At 48.2% G+C, this 18,833-nt stretch overlaps 1 protein-coding gene across 2 annotated transcripts; it reads right to left on the bottom strand.

The window, feature by feature from the left end:
- Positions 1-2,235: 2,235 nt before the first annotated feature.
- Positions 2,236-18,758, bottom strand: LOC136663583 (zinc finger protein 850-like). Of its 2 annotated transcripts, XM_066640366.1 has the most exons (6): positions 18,610-18,758; positions 18,243-18,373; positions 17,201-17,326; positions 13,272-15,740; positions 10,175-10,178; positions 2,236-5,484 (listed from the first exon to the last, which is right to left on the bottom strand). In XM_066640366.1, exons 2-6 carry the CDS (start codon positions 18,274-18,276, stop codon positions 4,464-4,466), a joined length of 3,654 nt encoding a protein of 1,217 aa, XP_066496463.1. In that variant the 5' UTR covers positions 18,277-18,373; positions 18,610-18,758; the 3' UTR covers positions 2,236-4,463. The 2 variants fall into 2 exon arrangements, with proteins under 2 accessions (XP_066496463.1, XP_066496462.1); XM_066640365.1 differs by lacking the exons at positions 2,236-5,484; positions 10,175-10,178 and having other exon boundaries at positions 12,537-15,737.
- Between the last annotated feature and the right edge of the window lie 75 nt (positions 18,759-18,833).

Genomic DNA, 18,833 nt, shown 5'->3' with positions numbered 1-18,833 from the left:
TGTGAGATACAAGAAGCTGGACTAGATGGACCTATGGCCTGATCCAGTGGGGCTGTTCTTATGTTAGCCAAGCTTGGCCAACACAAAACTCTTGGGTAGGTTGGGAGGGGGCAGGGAGGAGGCAGAAGGGAAGTGTTCCAGGGTGAGGAGAGGACAAGTGGTGTGCAGCCCTGGGGGCGGGTGGATGGGTAAGGAGCAGGAGGTGAGGCTGGGACCTGGTTGTTATGTCAGATTCGAACACCGTTCCCTGAGTAGCACAAAGCAGCTACTGTCCAAGGAGACCCATAGGGGCTGCAGTGGTTTACCTGGGGGTAAGAGGAAGAGTTAACTTTGGCTGAGCCACTGTGGTGCCCTATCTCACGGCGGATACAGTGCAAGCCTACTGGATAGGATTGCTCCCTAAATCTTGTATCTACACTTGTATAATGCTGTGGATATCCAGCTGGTGTTCCTTATGTAATGATAAAGGTGACAAGTTTAGGTATGTGGGACAGTCCAGTTTTAAGCACTGCCTGTATTTGATCATTCTGGATTTATATACTGTTTGCAAATGCCATTTTTATGCACCCTTAAATGCCTGCAGCATAATAACTAATGCTAATATACAATGTATTGTACATACAATATAGTGTCAATATACAATCTCATATATATGTATGAGATTTACACACACACACACACACACACACACACACACACACACACACAATGTAATCTGGTTCCCAGCTAATGGGAACCAGATCACCCTTTCAAATGCTTAATTTAAATATTTTATTTACTTTTCACATTTTTATGCTGCCCTTCCTCCAAGGAGCTCAAGGTGGTGTACATAGTTGCTTCCCTTCTTTTGTCCTCACTTCAACCCCATGAGGTAGGTTAGGCTAAGAGGGAGTGACTGACCCGAGATCACTCAGGAAACTTTGTGGCTGAGCAGGAATTTGGATCTGGATCATCCAGGGCTAAATCCAACTCCCAAACCACTCCCCCATCCTGGCTTCACTTATCCCTGCAACATTAAAAGTCTGATAAGTTAACTTAAGGCCCAATCCTATGCTTCCCTAGTGCCCAGGGCTACAGTAGCTCCAAATAGCTACTGCTGTATCCTTGGGGGCCAGGGAAGCAGCCAGAGTTCTCCTTTAGGTAAGAGAACCAATGGCCCCAATGGGTCTCCTTGGATCTGCACCCATTATTTTTTGGGTTTTTTGGTTTGGGAGGGAGCACTGGATTTGGCGGCAGAGTCTCCCACTGTCTCCAACCTCCTCTCAGGCCTGGTCCACCCTGTGGTCTGCCCTTCTGTCCCCTCCTCATCTTCTCTCCACCTTCCTCCTGCCCTGATAGTAGTGCTTCCTTGCCAGCCACCGGTGGGAAGTTTACCAGCACTCCAGCAACACATCGTTCCAGAGCTGAAGCCCAACTCTGAATGGTGCAGGCCTTAGTCCTGGCCCAGTGTCCTTACCACCAGCACTGGAGTGCCTTACGGCATGTTCTGCAACACCCAGAGAAGGCGGCAAGTCTAGAGTGCATGGGGCTAGCCCATTGGGCTGCCCAGTTCATTGTAAATATAATTAATCTTAGCCCTCAATGAAGATATTACTGTTAATTTGAATCCCAAAGGTGCTTGTGAAATTCAATTACCTGACAAAGCAAATATTTGACTTTTATAGATAATTACAGAAGAAGAAATCAACCTGCAAATGGCATAAACTAGTTTCTTACTAACGGCATTCTTCACCTGCCAGGTGTGGCCAACTGGCTAAAGGAAAACCCTGCATCAAGGATGTTGGCCCAGCTGGTTCATGCGGCATGTTTTGGGAGGCTTGTTAAGAAGATTGTGGCCATACTTGAGCTCTTAAAGAAGGGAAAGAAGGAACTACATAATTGGCACATTAACAGCAACATTGTATAAATTTACAAAATGTCCTGCTTTCTAATTCAAGGAGGTTCTTTTTAAGGGGGGACACACACCTCCTTTCTCCCAAAAGAAAGCAATCAAGGCAGATTACAATAACACATTGTCAGCCCAATCCTGTCCACACTTTCCGGGGAGTAAGCCCCACTGACTCTAATAGGACTTACTTCTGAGTAGACATGCATAGGATTGGGCTGTAAAACAGTTAACAATACAAACCAAATCCCAGTGGATCACATAAAACAGTTAAAATTACATTCAATTTAAAACATCAGCCCATCGTGTCAGCTATCAAACACCATTCTAAATAAAAAGATCGTCACTGAAAGGTCTCCAGATTAAAATTTCAAAGTGAGGGAATTCCACTACAAGAACCAGTTGGGAGGCATTCTAGCTCCTTGCCTGAGGGCAACAGTTCTCAGGGAGAGTTTGAGCCGCTCTAAGTACTTGCGGGAGCAGGGAGGAGGCAGCAACACAATCCCCAGGGACTGGTTTTTTCTGTATTTACCTGCAATATCTTTATACCACGTTTCTAAAAAAAACCTCACAGCCTTATCTCTGCAGCAATATGTCAGTGAACATCAGAGGCATTAGATGGGGGGGGGGAATCTCTCACTCCTGCCTATGGGTTTCCCAGAGGTGCCTGATGGGCCACTGTGAGGAAACAAGGTACTGGATTAGATGGGCCCCAGCCCCAATCCAGCAGGGTTTTTCTAACAGTTTGGTCTCCCTGTCCTGCTTGTTAACTTCACTGGCACTCCAGTTTGTTACTTTGGCCAACGTGTTCCATCCCGTCCCTTTCTCAAAAAGCTGTTTCTTGGTTTTCTCACCCTCCTGTTCAGTTTATTTTCTCTTCCGGCTCCTCACATTCCATCCCCTTCAGGGGCTGCAACAGTTTTGACAACAACCTCCACCTTTCCAAGATCTGCTTCTGCAAAGATTCATAATCCTTCTTTTTGGTCTGTCCACATGCAGTGGCTGGGGATGATGGGAGGGTCGCGGGACTTGCCGGTTGATGAGCATGGTGGGAGGAGCCATCTGCGTTGTACATGGCTGGCTCTGTATCACAAGCAGAGAAGAGCGAACACAGCAAATCTAAGCCATTTGAGTCATGGGCTGCGCAACCTCCATCCTTCAGCGGCTTCCCTGACTCAGACCCAGCTCTATTACCCCTCAGAACTCTCTTACCTCTTCACCATTTGGAACGCATGGAACCTGTGATGTTCTGGACATGTTTTTTGTTTGTTTCTTTGTTTTTTTGCTAGATCACTATGTCCTAAAAAGGGTACAAGAACATGGGACATGGGGAGGTTCTGTGACTTGTTCTTTCATTCCCAATTTGCACAATATACTCTGTCATTTTGGTTGCTCTTGGTTTAGACTGGGAAAGGGTTTTAATAAAGACATGTAGACCAGTAGCTGGTCTATAATATTGTTCTCAAGTGCCTCTGACCCATCCCACTACTTTCTGCATCCATTTCATTTCGTAATGGTCCCTTCAATTCTGGTTTGGACACAGGTTGCATTGCTTCCCCAATGCCCAAATTCCCTGTGTATAGAGAGTTGGGTTCTCACCTTGATGTTCCTATCCCTGCCTTGCTTGCTTTCTGTCAAATGGCAATTGTGTGGCAAACTCAAAGTGCCCTCACCAGCACATGGGTTACTGACATCTGTGCCCAATTGCCAAAACCTATTCTGCTTCCATTCAGGTTTACACCTCAAATTACCTTCCTAGGAAGAAAATCTGAGGACTGGAAGCTTGGAAGTTTACTCATTCAGTGTCCAGAGCACTCCTATCTTCCAAGTGAGACATCGGATGACATCATCAGAGATTGGTGAGATGGCATCAGCTGACTGCAGTCTTGTTGACTGGGTAAAGCACAGGGGAGATTTACAAGGACCAAGGAGAGATAATGGGGGAAAGCAGACAGGAGGGGATAGTCTTGAGTGAAGGAAGAGACACTGAGAAGGAAGATGGGGATAGATAGTCAGGAAAGGCATACAGAGAGATCAGAAGGAGAATAAAGGAGAGAAAGACAATACTCCACAGATATGCAAGGAAGTAGTGGGGGGCAAGCAGTGCAGAAGAGTTGAGAGTCCTGGTAGGGCCAGCACCCAGCAGAGCTGAAACTTAACTGAGCCTCTGTAGGGAAATCGCCCATAGTAGAGAACCAGAAAGTGGAAGGAAGGCCTGCATTTATGACTTTTTTTCTGCATACAAGACTTGCCTGAGTAAAAAAAAAAAACCTCCACTTTTCTTGCATATATGAAGGTTCTAGAGCGTACATTCCTTGATGGGCAGGAAGACAGCTGTAGTAACTGAATTTTTTTTCCACACATCTGGCACACATAGGATTTCTTCTATGTCTGAGTTTTTTGACTGTGCATTAGAAGGATACTGCACTTGGAGCCTTTGCCACACTCCTGACAACTATAGTATAGGGCTTTAGTCTGTGTGGGTTCTCTGATGGAATTCAGATGTGCATTCTGAATGAAGCTCTTTCTACACTACAGGCCCATATATGGTTTCTCCCATGTGGGTTTCTCTAATGGATCATAAGGTTGGATTTATAGCTGAAGCTCTTTCCACACTCCTGACATGTATAACGTTTAACCCCGCATGGGTTTCTTGATGGGTCATAAGCCTGCTGCTTCGAGAGAAGCTTTTTCCACACTCCAGGCACATATATGGTTTCTCTCCTGTGTGGGATATCTGATGGGTTCTCAGTTTGCCACTGGAAATGAAACTCTTCCCACAGTCTTGGCAAGTATAAGGTTTCTCCCCGGTGTGGCTTCTCTGATGGACTGTAAAGCTGCTGCTACGAGTGAAGCTTCTTCCACACTCCTGGCATGTATAAGGTCTCTCCCCTGTGTGGATTCTCTGATGGGTTGAAAGATCATTACTCCGACCGAAGCTTTTTCCACATTCCTGGCACGTATATGGTTTCTCCCCTGTGTGGGTTCTCTGATGGGATACGAAGTGGCACTTCTGAACAAAGCTCTTTCCACATCGTTGGCAAGCATAAGGTTTCTCCCCTGTGTGGGTTCTCTGATGGATTTTGAGAGAGCTGCTGCAAAAGTAGCTCTTTCCACAGTCTTGGCACGTATAAGGCTTCTCCCCCGTATGGGTTCTCTGGTGGGTTCTCAGTTGGCAGCTGTAAAAGAAGCCCTTCCCACAGTCTTGGCACATATAAGGTTTCTCCATTGTGTGAGTTCTCTGATGGATCATAAGCTGGGAGTCATTGCTGAAGCTCTTTCCACACTCATGACATGTATAAGGTTTCTCCACTATGTGGGTTCTCTGATGGACTGTAAGGTTGCAGCTTCGAACAAAGGTTTTTCCACATTCCTGGCATATATAAGGTTTCTCTCCTGTGTGTGTTCTCTGATGAACTGTAAGGGTGCTTCTTGAAACAAAGTTCTTTCCGCACTCCAGACAAGCATATGGTTTTTCCCCTGTGTGGGTTCTCTGATGGATTATAAGGATGGATTTATAGCTAAAGTTCTTTCCACACTCCTGACACGTATAAGGTTGATCGCCTGTGTGGGTTTTCTGATGGACTGTAAGGGTCTGTCTTGAAACAAAGGTCTTTCCACAATCCAGACAAGCATAGGGTTTTTCCTCTGTTTTGGTTCCTTGATGGGTCGTAAGATGGCTACTACTTCTGAAACTCTTTCCATATTCCTGATTTATATAAGGTTTCTCCCCTGTGTGGGTTCTCTGATGGGTCATAAGGCTGCTGCTGTGACTAAAGCTCTTTCCACTCTCCTCACACATATATAGTTTCTCCTCTGTGTGGGTTCGCTGATGGATTTTAAGGCTTCTCCTGGAACTAAAGCTCTTTCCGCACTCCAAGCACGTATAAGGCCTTTCCCCTAGGCGCATTTTTTGCTGTGAAGAATGCATCAGTTGCCTCTTCCTTCCAACTTCGTTCCAAGCTGATGCTGCTTAAATAAGGAGAGAAATGTTGTAAGAGACCTAGGGAAGAATCTCAAGCCAGTTGGTGGTTATTAGCTACTTTTTTTCTTTGACCATGTTTAGGCTCAGAAAAGCCATAACAACCTGGGAATGTAAAACAATCTAGCAGACAGAGCTGCCTGAACAGCCTCTCCTGCCAAAAGAATTAAGTCAAAGGTTCCCAAACTTTTTAGCATCAGGACCTGAAAAGAAGTTTCACTTTACCAGCCTCTCAAGCCTCTGTGATTGGACAACAGCAATTACCCCTTCCAAGTAGCAGGTTGTTTAACTCTTGATGCACTTCATCTAATCTACCCTGTCAGTTTAGCGAACCACCAAAAATTATGTTGTGACCCACTGGTGGCCCACAGACTCACAGTTTAATCATCACTGAATTAAGGGCACAATCCTAACCAACTTTCCAGCACTGGCCTAGCCACAATGTAACCCCAAGATAAGGTAACAAACATGCCCTTACCTTTAGGAGGCCACCTTGATTACCTCCTCACCGCAAGATGCAGTGCATGCCACATTGGCATGGCTATGTCAGTGCTGTAAAGTTGGTTAGGATTGTGCCCTAAGTCAAACTGAAGTTAAGAAAGACTACACTTCAGAACCTTTTAAGAAATTAAAGATTAACAAATACCCAGCCCAGATGGTGTTCTTAATTATCTCAAGAACAATAGTTCTCAAAAGTTCTTAATTATCTCAAGAACAAAGGTGCTGATTTTCTGACTAAAATATGTACATCCCTTGAAATGGCCACTGTGACAGGAGGATAGCTAATGACATGTCAATCTTTCAAAAAGGAGGGAGAGGGGATTTGGGAAATTAAAGGCCAGTCAGCATAATATCTGTTCCAGGTAATATGGTGGAAAGCCTAAACAAGGCTAAAATCTTAATACATATAGGGTACAATCCTAACCTTTCCAGCAGAACAATGCAGCTCCAAGATAAGGGAACAAACGTTCCCTTATCTTGAGGAGGCCTCCATGACTGCCAGCCAACTGCAGGATGCAGCACATGCCCCACTGGCATAGCTATGTCAGTGCTGGAAAGTTGGGTAGAATTTGGGTGACAGAAGAACAAGCTTTTCTGAGGGAGAACTAGCATGGCTTCTGTAAGGGGAAAGTAAAAGTAAAGAGAATTAGCAAAACTTCTCATAAACCTTTTAGACTTTTTAAAAAAATATGTCTTGGGAAACATGCTTTCCATCTATTTTATTTTTTTCCCCCCAAATAAATGACCTGGAATTTGAAATATGTAGGAAGGTGACCAGGTTGGTGGATGCCATTAAACTTTTCAGGGTGGTGAAATTCAGAAGGGATCTTGCTCAAAAAAGATCACTCTAAATGGGAAGCAAAATGGCATGTAAATAAATGTAGAGATGCACATTGGGACAAAACATAAACATTTCATATGGATCTTGAGCTGATGGGTCCTGAGCTGTCTCTGAAGGATCAGAACTTTTGCATGCTGGTGGACAGCTTGATGCTCCTGAACACATTCAGGAATATTTTTAGTGTGTCTCTCTCAGGCATTCTCTGGTGCAGAGAAGGAAAGCCAAACAAAGGGGTAGATGCCCTCCAAGACAGGCCCACCTCCTAGAAAGCCATGGGGCAGGTGACTAAAACTTTTCAGCCAGATATTGGTACAACATCCCCTGGCTGAACCTACTCTTCTGGTCAAAAGACCCTACGGGTCTTGCTGAACCAGAAAGGGAGGATTTCATAACTTTCTGCTTTCTAGATCAGAAACTTTTGATTTCTACACCAGAAATCAGGCATAGCACCATCCAGATCCAGACCACAAAGCCTCACCACGAACACCTTCCCTGGCAACAGCCAAGCAGAGGTTCCCACCTGGGGCACCCACCTCGGAAGAGCCAGAGGACCCTCCTTACCTGCAACAGCGACGCTCTCAGGCTTGTCCATCATGAATCCTCCTGCAGGCGGCTCAAGGTCAGCCTTGATCCCGCAGAGCCCCCCCTACACCGCTGAGATATGCAGCACCCTCTGCAAATTAAACAGTCTCTGAAAGAAAAGGGGGGGCGCTGGCAAGACGCCAGCCCGGAAGTCTCCTCCTGGGCAAGGGGGGATGCTGAGGGTCTCCTCTGTGATGCCCCCAGCAGGCACCCCAAGTGGAGGAGGGGCCAGAGCTGCCCCTTCCCTGCCTGGCCAGCTGGAGCCCTTGCACTGCACAGAGCAGCAGCCCCCTTCCTTCCTGGGTTTCCCAGCGCAGCCCAGAGGGCCCCCCCCCCGCTCTGCAATGCAGGTCCTTCCGCTTCCGCTGAGTCACCCCCTTCCTCTCTGGGGGCGTCAGCCCTGCTGCCCCTCCCCCCTCAGGTCACAATCCTGGGACACCGCAGGGCCTGCTGGGAAATGGAGTCCTCAGCTCTGCAGTCCCAGTGCTGCAGGTGAGCATCATCCCCCAGGTGAGCATCTTCGCCCTGCATCCCTGGCCGCAGCCCTCCCTCCTCCTCCCCTCCCCGCCATGCTGGGGCTGCGCAGCAGCAGCGGGGAGGCGATCGGGGTCCTGCTACCTCCCCGGCTCCTGCTGCAGCCCTCCGCCCCCTGACGCCTTCCCGGGCTCCCCCCCGCAGCCGCACTCCGGGCGCAGCGCGGTTCGCGGGAGGGAGGAGTGCGTGCCGCGCCGGGGCCGGGGGGGGGCACCGTCAGCACCTGGACTGGGCGCCTGCGGGGCGGCGGTGGAGGAGCCCCGCCGGAGCGCAAAGGCACGAGAGCCTCCGGAGCCTCCTCCTCTTCCTGCCGGGCAGCCCCTGCTCTAGCCTCCCGGGACCCGCTTCCTCAGGGCGGGGGGGGGGGGCAGAGATCTGGGCGGCCGGGAAAAGATGCCAGCAGAGCCCGGCTGGGGGGTGGCAGGGAGCCCCGCCAGGGCAGAGTCAGGACCGAGAGACCCCCAGGCGCCCCCCCTTCCCGGAACCTCGACGGGGATGCGGGGGGGGGACCAGGTGTGCAGTCAGTGGCATCTCTCCTTAGGAACTCCTCCAGCCCGTTCTGCATCTGTCTCCCCATCAGCACCAGCACCAGCACCTGCAACAACCCAACTCAGTTTCTGTCAGTGACCATGATCGGGGCCCAGAACTCTTTGAGTGGACAACCAGGCGCTGAAGGCAGAACATGCCAGGCCCGCCTTTGGCAGCATAAGGCTAGGAAGGGAAGAAAAACCAGCCTTCCTGGAAAACCAGGCCAATCCCCTCTCACCCCTGCTGGCCACTTCCACAGACCCTGAGGGTGGCTGGGACGATGGGGGAGAAACAGCAGAAGTACTTTATGGCCAAATATCAGGAGTGGGGGGAGCACAAGAGGGAGGCGTGGTAGTGGAGGGGGCACACATCCCATCTAGTGCTGTGCAAAGGAAGTGCTCTAGGCCAGGGGTTCTCAAACTTTTTAGCACTGAGTCCCACTTTTTAGAATGACAGTTTGTTGGGACCCACCAGAAGTGATGTCATGGCTAGGTCAAGCAGCAAAATTTTTAATACCCTCCATACAACAAAATCAAAATTAATTGATTAATTATGTAAGTTAGTAAATTAAAAGTTTACACTAAGTTAAAAAATTTATTTAAATTACAAAGAACCCCCCCAACCCTCCCAAACAGTTGCTGATCTTTTAAAAAAAAATTCCCCAAACATCTAAAAGGCTGCAATTCTATCCACACTTAGCCAGGAGTAAGCCCTATTGACTATCATTGTTAAAAGTGTATACATAATAGCCTGTTAAAAAACAGATCTGTCACATTTTTCTTCCCCCAAATGCAATCACATAAAGTCGAACAGATTAAAAACTAAATGCACATTGGAATGAATGGGGACCCACCTGAAATTGGCTTGCAACCCTCCTAGTGGGTCCCAACCCACAGTTTGAAAAACACTGATCCAGGCAAAGAAGCTGCTAACTGTAAACAGTATCTCCTTCCAAGCTGTAGAGCACTCATTCCCAACCTGTGGCCCACAAGACCCTGAGAAGTGGCCAGCAAAGAAAAAAAATGGCCTTTGATCTCTTCCAGCATGCTCCCCCCTCGGACCACAGAGACTGGAGGACAGACCTCCTGCAGCTGCAGGCAGCAACCCACAAATCTTCTCTCTAAATAAGAATAAAGTCACTAATTATTACAAATTTAATTGTATTTTTTTCCATGAAGGGATGGGGGATGCATGCAGGGCCCATGAGAGGGAATACAGGGGATAATTTGTACCTGGGCCCAGGGTCAAAAAGAGGGTAGGAACAGTGGGTGGAAATTTAGATCATTAAGATATAAAGCTGCAAGTAATAAGAAAATTTGACTTTGCTCATGCTACATTATTAGAGGCCTTTTTGTTATTTAAAATACTTTAAATGTATTTTTTAATGTTTTTCATTTTACTATGTTTTCTTTTTTCTTTTTCTTTTATTATAATAAATACTGTTTAAAAAATGGGGCCCAGGAGCCAAAGGAGGGAGCACAGAAATTTCCTGGGATGTTATATTTTCCTATCTCACCAGGACTCACTGCCTGCCTGGAATGCTGGGCCCACAGCGGCTGCTGCAAACCATATGTGCTGGGCCATATGTGCTGAATGCATACATGACACTCCTGAACACAGTGTCAAATATGGGAGGAAAATGACCTGCTACACAAGCTCTTTGGCTTGTGGATCTGGCTAATCATGAAGGTGTATAGGGGATCAGGGACACAGCTGCAGGGCTACATCTGCTGCAGAAGCAAGTTTTGATATGTACAAGGACACGTTCTCTTCTAGTGTGAGCCCAAGCGCAATGCTAATTTTCTGCAGTGATTTTCTATATTTAAAAGATTTTAGAGAGGATTGTGTTTGGTTCAGTGGGGTAGCTAATGAACATGTAGCCTGGTGCGGAGCTCAAAATGATGCCCCAGAAGTAATGTCACAACCAGAAGTGACATCATGACCGGGCTTTTTGAAAGTACAAATTGGGGAAAAACCTGCCTCCTCCCCCCAGCTCACCACTCACTTGATCTACCACCTTCCCCAACCAGTGGTATAGCTAAGGCAGCTATCTACTATCTGGGATCAAAAAGTTTTTGTAGCCTCCCCCATGACAAAATCAAATTTAATTAAGTAAATAAATAAAATGTGTGCCCCTTATTGGTTAGAGACATTGTGCTGGGGTGAAGAGGGACAGTTATTCTTCCCCTGCTAAATATAAGAGGAGCACCATTTGAAAAAGTGCCTCTTTACCAGTTAGCAGGAATAACTGTATTATGATACATGGAAATGAGAGCTAACTAACACCTTATTGCTTCCATGCTGTATCATAACATCTTACAGGCTCTCATAACAATCAATTTTGGGTCAATTTTGAGTTTAAAAATGCACTTTTTATTCCTTAAGGCAGTTGTGTTTTCATTTTCATTGCTACCCCCTGCACCCCTTTTGCTACGCCACTAGTTTGGTTTCTATATTACTGTATCTAGCTGCCAATGCTGAGCAGGTAAGTGGACCTGGGCTCCAATGAGAAGCATGATAGACCTGGGATCCAAAGAATCTTTCTGCTGTTGCCAACCTTGCCTTGCTCTGTTTTGCCCCACCCCATCCCTGTTCTGCCCACCCATGTTGCTACCTTCCCCCACTCTGTTTCACCCTTTCCGCTCTCCCTTTGGGAAAGGGCCACAAAGAAAGTTTGTACCCCATGATAAAATTCCTCTGGCCCCAGTTGCAAGTGGTCCATGCCAATTCCAATTTTTGTCTCAGTGGTCCATGGGTTCTGAAAGGTTGGGAATCACTACTGTAGAGTTTCTCTCACCCCACAGACCTTTGATCAATTGTTGCAGTCAAGTTGCACTCCTTCCCAGAAGAAAGACTGGTGACCCCAGACACCAGCCACCACTGATTGCCCCTGGTAATCTTCCCTGCAGATCTTGGCCACTCTACACCAAAGACCTGATGCCTGGGCTGGACTATGTCAGATGACCAGTGGAGCCTCTGTGACCAGGCTGCGTTGCTTCCTCAATACCCAGACTCCCTGCATATAGAGAGGAGGGTTCTCACTTTCCTTGATATTCTTCTCCCTGCCTTGCGTACTTTCTGTCTACAGGCAATTTCAGCCTATAAAACCTTTCCCCAAGTCTCATCCTGCTTCTGAGAGCAGATCAATCCTGCAGCTTTGCTGCAATGTCAGGACTGTCCATGCTCCTCCACCCCCACCCCCAGGGACACATGTGGCAAACCAGGTTTCCCTGAGGCAATTTCACTCCCCAGTTACATTCATATACTGCCTGATTACCATGCAATCCTTCAGCTCCAGATTTGAAGCTGAAGATTTGAGGGCTATTCCCAGCTCTTGCAGACTATGATCAACTCAGGGACCCAGGCACCAAGAACCTGGGGCTTACACAGCAGTGGCAAACCTGGCCTGTTCCTGAGCCTAGTGCTAGGGCCATGGGGGACCAAGCCAGTCCCTGACCAACTGGACAGGCCTCTAGAAGATGGCAGGAAGTTTCAGGGCTCGCCATTGCCCCCTTGCCTACCCGTCAGCGAGGGCAACACTGCCCACAAGTCCAGCTCACTGCAGTGGGCAGCAGTCCCTGCAGCCTGGCTGGCAGGCAGAGCAGGAAGGAGAGGTACAAGTAAGAAGAGGGAGGGAAAGCTCAGGTGGCCAGCATTATAACCCTCACAGGGAGGCTAACATCTCTGAGGCCGGACCCCGAGGTGCCCCACCGCTGCCTCCTGCAACCAAAGGGGGTCCCCCGTGTCCCCGGCCTGACAAGTACTTTTACGTATATGGGTGACTACTGGTCTCTTTCACATTTTGCAACCATGTCTGGACAGATACACACCACAGAGCAGAGCTTACAGCCTGTGCCCACACTGTACATGGGAATGAGCACAAGAACTTCTAGTGTACAGAAGACAAGCACTGGACAAAAATGTCTGCATTTCAGAATAGTTCCGATTTCAGATGTCCGGTTAAAGGTTAATCAACTTGTAGGCTACGTGTTGTATCACGTCTGATACATCCAGGAACCCATGATGGAATAACACAAAGGCTCTCTGGTAAAAACTTACCCCATCCCTTTCTAGGGTTTTTTTAGGCAGCAAAGTTTTAGGGCTGCTGAATCTTTTGGAAAAGATGACGTTACCCCTGAAGCTCCTATTGGTCACTCCTCTAACCTCTCCCAACTGGAGAATCACAGCTATTGTTAACTTTCAACTGGAGCAACCCTGGGTCCTGGCTCAGTATTAGCCAGAAGTGGGATAAAGAGCTGGTCCTCTCAGGCTCCTGATAAGCTTCTTTCCCACAGCTGTGTTGAAACGGCTGCAGCCTCTCCAAATGGAGTCAGACCCAAGCCCAGGATCTCACTCGTTCTTCACAGAGGGTTTCTCCCAGGTGTGGATTCTTTGATGGTATTTTAGATGGATGCTGCAAGTGAAGCTCTTTCCACACTCCTGGCACGTATATCGTTCCTCTCCTGTGTGGGTTCTCTGATGGGTTTTCAGGTAGCCATTGCAACTGAAGCCCTTTCCACAATCTTGGCACCTGTAAGGTTTCTCCCCTGTGTGGGTTCTCTGATGAACCCTAAGAGTGCTGCTGCAAGCAAAACTTCTTCCACACTCCTGGCATGTATAAGGTTTTTCCCCTGTGTGGGTTCTCTGGTGGTATAAAAGGCCATTACGCTGACTGAAGCTCTTTCCACACTCCTGGCACGTATATGGTTTCTCCCCTGTGTGGGTTCTCTGATGGGTTTTCAGGGAGCCACTGCAACTGAAGCTCTTCCCACAGTCTTGGCAGGTATAAGGCTTTGCCCCTACATGTGTTGCTTGATGGGTTATAAGCCTGCTACTGCAAGCAAAGCTCTTTCCACAATCCTGGCACATATATGGTTTCTCCCCAGTGTGGATTGTCTGATGGGTTCTTAGTTTGCTTCTAGAAATGAAACTCTTCCCACAATCTGGGCATATATAAGGTTTCTCCCCTGTATGGGATTTCTGATGGGTTCTCAGGGAGTTGCTGCTAAAGAAGCTTTTGCCACAGTCTTGGCACATATAAGGTTTCTCCCCCGTGTGGTTTCTCTGATGGACTGTCAGGCTGCTGCTACGAGTGAAGCTTCTTCCACACTCCTGGCATATATAAGGTTTTTCCCCTGTGTGGATTCTCTGATGGATTGCTAGATCACTACTCCGACTGAAGCTCTTTCCACACTGCTGGCAAGTGTATGGTTTCTCCCCTGTGTGGGTTCTCTGATGGGATACAAAGTGGCATTTCAAAATGAAGCTCTTTCCACAGGTTTGGCATGTATAAGGTTTCTCCCATCTGTGGGATTTCTGATGGTATGTAAGCTGGCCATTCCTTCTGAAGCCCTTTCCACACTCCTGGCAAGTATAAGGTTTCTCCCCTGTGTGGGTTCTCTGATGGGTCCTCAGGTAGCAGCTATAAATGAAGCTCTTCCCACAGTCTGGGCATATATAAGGTTTCTCCCCTGTGTGAGACCTCTGATGGGTTCTCAGTTCACCTCTGAAAATGAAACTCTTCCCACATTCCTGACATGTATAAGGTTTCTCCCCTGGGTGGGTTCTCTGATGGACTCTAAGGTTACGCCTTGAAACAAAATTCATTCCACACTCCAGACAAACATATGTTTTCCCCTCTATGTGGGTTCTCTGATGTGATGTAAACTGGCTGCTCCTTCTGAAACTGTTTCCACACTCCTGGCATGTATAAGGTTTCTTCTCTGTGTGGGTTCTCTGATGGGATGTAAGCTTGCAGCTAGTTCTGAAGCTATTTCCACACTTCTCACACATATAAGGTTTCTCTCCTGAGTGGGTTCTCTGATGTACTATAAGCTGGCTGCTTTGAACAAAACTTTTTCCACATTCCTTGCATGTATAAGGTTTCTCCCCTGTGTGTGTTCTTTGATGGACTGTAAGGTTGGCTCCTGAAACAAAGCTTTTTCCACATTTCTGGCATATATATGGTTTCTCCCCTGTGTGAGTTCTCCGATGGATTCTCAGTTTACCACTACAAATGAAACTCTTCCCACATTCTTGGCACGTATAAGGTTTCTCCCCTGTGTGGGTTCTCTGATGGGTCATAAGATGGCATTTATAGCTGAAGCTCTTTCCACACTCCTGACATGTATAACGTTTCCCCAGCTTGTGGGTTTTGTGATGGATACTGTGGGTTTTGTTCCAAATGAATCCCTTTCCATACTTTTGGCATGTATAAGGTTTCTCCCCTGTGTGGGTTCTCTTATGGACATTAAGATTACTTCTGGAAACAAAGCTTTCTCCACAGTCCAGACAAGCATAGGGTTTCACCTTTGTGTGGATTCGCCGATGCACTAGAAGGTTGCTACTTTGACCAAAGCTCTTTCCACATTCCTGGCATATATAAGGTTTCTCCCCTGTGTGTGTTCTCTGATGGTCTGTAAGCATGCCTCTTGAAACAAAGCTCTTTCCACACTCCAGACATGCATAAGGTTTCTCCCCTGTGTGGGTTCTCTGATGGACTGTAAGGTTGCTGCTTTGACGAAAGCTCTTTCCACATTCCTGGCATTTATAAGGTTTCTCCCCTGTGTGTGTTCTCTGATGGACTATAAGGATGCGTCTTGAAGCAAAAGTCTTTCCACAATCCAGACAAGCATAGGGTTTTTCCCCTGTGTGGGTTCTCTGATGGATCCTAAGGGTGGATTTATAGCTGAAGCTCTTTCCACAGTCCTGACACGTATAAGGTTTTTCTCCTGTGTGGGTTTTGTGATGCATTTCAAGGCTTCTCCTCCAACTGACGCTCTTTCCATTCTCCAAGCACACAGAGAGCCTCTCCCCTGTGTGTGTGCTTTGTTGTGAAGAATGCATCTGTTGCTTCTTTCTTCCAACTTGCTTCCAAGCTGATGCTGCTGAAATAAGAAGAGAACTGTAAGAGACCAAGAATCTCAAGCCACCTGGGGAAGTCACAATGGCGTCACTAGGGCAGTGCAGGCTGCAATGGGTGACATACAGGGGTGGGCAACACCAATATTGGCCAAAAATTTTAAAATCTTGGTATTTTCGATGAATGTCATCATTTAATGCTTAATTTCATGTAGAATGCAAAGAAACAAACCTTGCTGAAATATTTCTGCTGTATCGAAAGTTATAGCAAAAAAAATAAAGCAGTGGGGAAAGGGGGCATAACCATGACCACCACCGGGGTGTTGCCTCGCCTGCTACATGGGAGCATTGTCCATTACGGAGGAGACGCACCCATGCAACCCGAGGTGATGGAAATCTAGTGACACCATTGGGAAGCCATTATCCATTTATCTCAAATCTTTTCGAGTTCTTTGAAAAGGTCCACAGGCATATGGATGAGACCACCTCGTTTATGTTATACACCTGGACTTTCAGAAGGCATTTCACATAAAGCGACAGAAAGACAAGTGCATATACTCCCACAGAAGAAACTTAAGGACCCGAGGTTTCCTAGAACAAAACAAGACACTGAATCTGGTAAAGGAGGGGCTCACAGGATATCAGTGACATGAGACCCATTCTGGTGCAGGAGGTTCTGAAGGGAAAATATTCTGGCAAAGGCAGGATGCCAGCTTGCCCCTTCAGCTAGCCTCTCTCTGGGATCTGGCCTACAGCATATACTAGCATATATATACTAACACCTTGGCCAGAGACTTCTCAGAGGCCTCCACAAACTACATTTCCCAAGATCCTATAAGGACAGCCTTCAGGGTGGTACCATGAGATAAGTCTGTGGTAAAGATATACCTAGACTTTGCCTCTTGCTGTGCCATGGGCTCCAACCCTCAAGGACAGGTGGTTAGCTGCCTTGGGTGCCCTTCGGGGAGAAAGGCAGAATACAAATCAAATAAATAAACTTCATCAATGCACCCTGTAAGTCACAATGTGCCCAATGTCCCCAGAAACCCTCTGTCTTTCTCTGCTCTTCTCTCCTCTGAGCTCCACAATGCATTCAGGAGTATTTCTAGTGTGTCTCTCTGGCACAGAGAAGGAAAGCCACAAAAGGGGCAAATGCCCTCCAAGAGCAGTCTGCCTCCTCCAAAAGCAAGTAGTAGGTGTCTCTAAAACCTTCCAGCAAGGTAGGAAACTAAAGGAAACTAAAGGTTTTGTCTCTAAAACCTTCCAGCAACCTTCCAGCACAGTATCCCCTGGCAGAGGTGAGTGTCCTCGTCAAGAGATCCCAAATATGTGGTGAATGAGAAAGGGAGGATGTGGTGCCAATTAGGCATAGTACCACCCAGTTTATGCAGCCCCACCACCAGCACCCCTTCCCCAGCAATATCTATCGGAGCAGAAATTCCCATCTGCAGCATTCATCTATTAAGGGCCAGAGGCCCCGCCTTACCTACAAAGGTGACACTCTCATAATTATCCATCATGACAGCCTCATACAGATACCGTTGGCCCTGATCCAGCAGAGTCCACTCTGCACTGCTGAAATACACAGCGACCTCCGCAAAGGAAATGGGCTCTGTAAGAAAAGGAAGAGGGTCTTTATGAACAGACAAACCTGCCCTGCGTGAGGAATACAAAAGGAGATATTCCAGCCAGTAAAGAGAGTCACTCTTGGCACTTACAGAGCCATGTGGCGAAAGGTGGGGAATGGTGACAGTCTCTTTGGAAGTGAACTGTCAGGCCTCTCCTCAGAGGAGAAGCCCCTTGGAGACAGGAGGAGAGACCCAGGCTGCCCCCCTTCGTCCCGCTTCCCTGGCCTGGATGAGCAGCAGCCATTTCTGCTCCTCCTCAGGGGTGGGCTGAGCAGCTTTGCACTGGATCCATTACCCTCACCTGTCAGCGGAAGGAAGGAGAACTGCCAAGGATGTCATCCTGTACACACACTTCAGATCAGACACCCTGATTTCACCTTTCCACTCATTGTGGTGATGTATGTTGAGGAGACTGGAGAGCTTCATGGGGGAACGTAGCTACGGCCATCAGTTTGGATGGCAAATACCATCGTCCAGGCTGAGGCAGCCATGGCTGGGAAGGGCAGTGTGAGAGGACCTTTGTCTCTCTGCACTACCTGCTGGGTCTGAGCAACACCTGCCTAACAAGAAGGGGTGATTTCATAGAGGAGGCCAAGTGGGGGGATCTGCACTTTTCAAAGGGTGGGATATAAGAACAGGGTCCCCCAGGGTGCCATTCCAAGACATAGAGTGGGGGGGGAAACGCCTCCCTGGGGCACAGTGCAGTCCTTGATGTCCTCATCAAGAGAGGCCAGATCTGTGCTGGGCCAGAAAGGGAGGATCTGGGGGGGGGGATCAGGCATAGTACCACCCATGTCCAGAACATGCAGCCCGCCCACCAACTCCCCAGGGTAACAGCCAATGGAGCAGAAGTTCCCACCTGGGGCACCCATCTCTGAAGGGCCAGAGGACCCTCCTTACCTGCAACGGTGCCTCTCTCAGGCTTGACCATCATGACTACCTTGAACAGATAGATGCCTTTGACGTTGATGGAGCACAGACACCCCCTGCAATGCCAAGATATGCTGCGCCCTCTGCAAATTAAGTGGGCTCTGAAAGAAAAAGGGGAGACTTTACTGGGAGATCAGCCAAGGCTGGAAAGGCAGTCCAAGCAGGCTGGGGGGCGGGGTCTGTGTGTCTCCTGCAAGATGCCAGCCCAGGAGTCTCCTCCTGGGAAAGGGGGGGGGATGTTGAGGGTCTGTGATAAGCCCCAGCAGGCACCCCAAGATGTGAAGCTCCTCTGGCACAGGAGGAGAGACCTGAGCTGCTCCCTGCTCTCCCCCCTCACCTGCTGGGCCAGCTGGGGGCACGAGGGGGCCCCCAGCCCTTCCTTCCTGGGGTTTCCCCAGCGCAACCTGTGCTCCCTTCTCCTTCTGCTCTGCAATGCAGGTTCTTCCTCTTCCTCTCCTCCTCCTCACTGGATCTCCTCAGCCCAAATACACCAACAACCAGCCTGCCCCCTTCTCTGCGGTCTTAGTCCTTCTGCCCCTGCCCCTCCCAGCAAGGACCCCT

This window comes from Tiliqua scincoides, chromosome 13, assembly GCF_035046505.1.
Source record: "Tiliqua scincoides isolate rTilSci1 chromosome 13, rTilSci1.hap2, whole genome shotgun sequence".
NCBI classification, from domain to species: domain Eukaryota; kingdom Metazoa; phylum Chordata; class Lepidosauria; order Squamata; family Scincidae; genus Tiliqua; species Tiliqua scincoides.
The sequence above is the reverse complement of the archived record's forward strand: the minus strand, read 5'-3'. Positions and strand labels throughout refer to the sequence as shown.

What these genes read in the sequence shown, in the direction of transcription:
- LOC136663583 (XM_066640366.1), bottom strand. Translation starts at nt 18,276, where the DNA reads ATGATGGTCAAGCCTGAGAGAGGCACCGTTGCAG. An exon ending in TGAGAGAGGCACCGTTGCAG is followed by an intron (nt 17,327 to 18,242) that starts GTAAGGAGGGTC and finishes CTTTTCTTACAG; the next exon opens with AGCCCATTTCCTTTGCGGAG. An exon ending in TGAGAGTGTCACCTTTGTAG is followed by an intron (nt 15,741 to 17,200) that starts GTAAGGCGGGGC and finishes TTCTTATTTCAG; the next exon opens with CAGCATCAGCTTGGAAGCAA.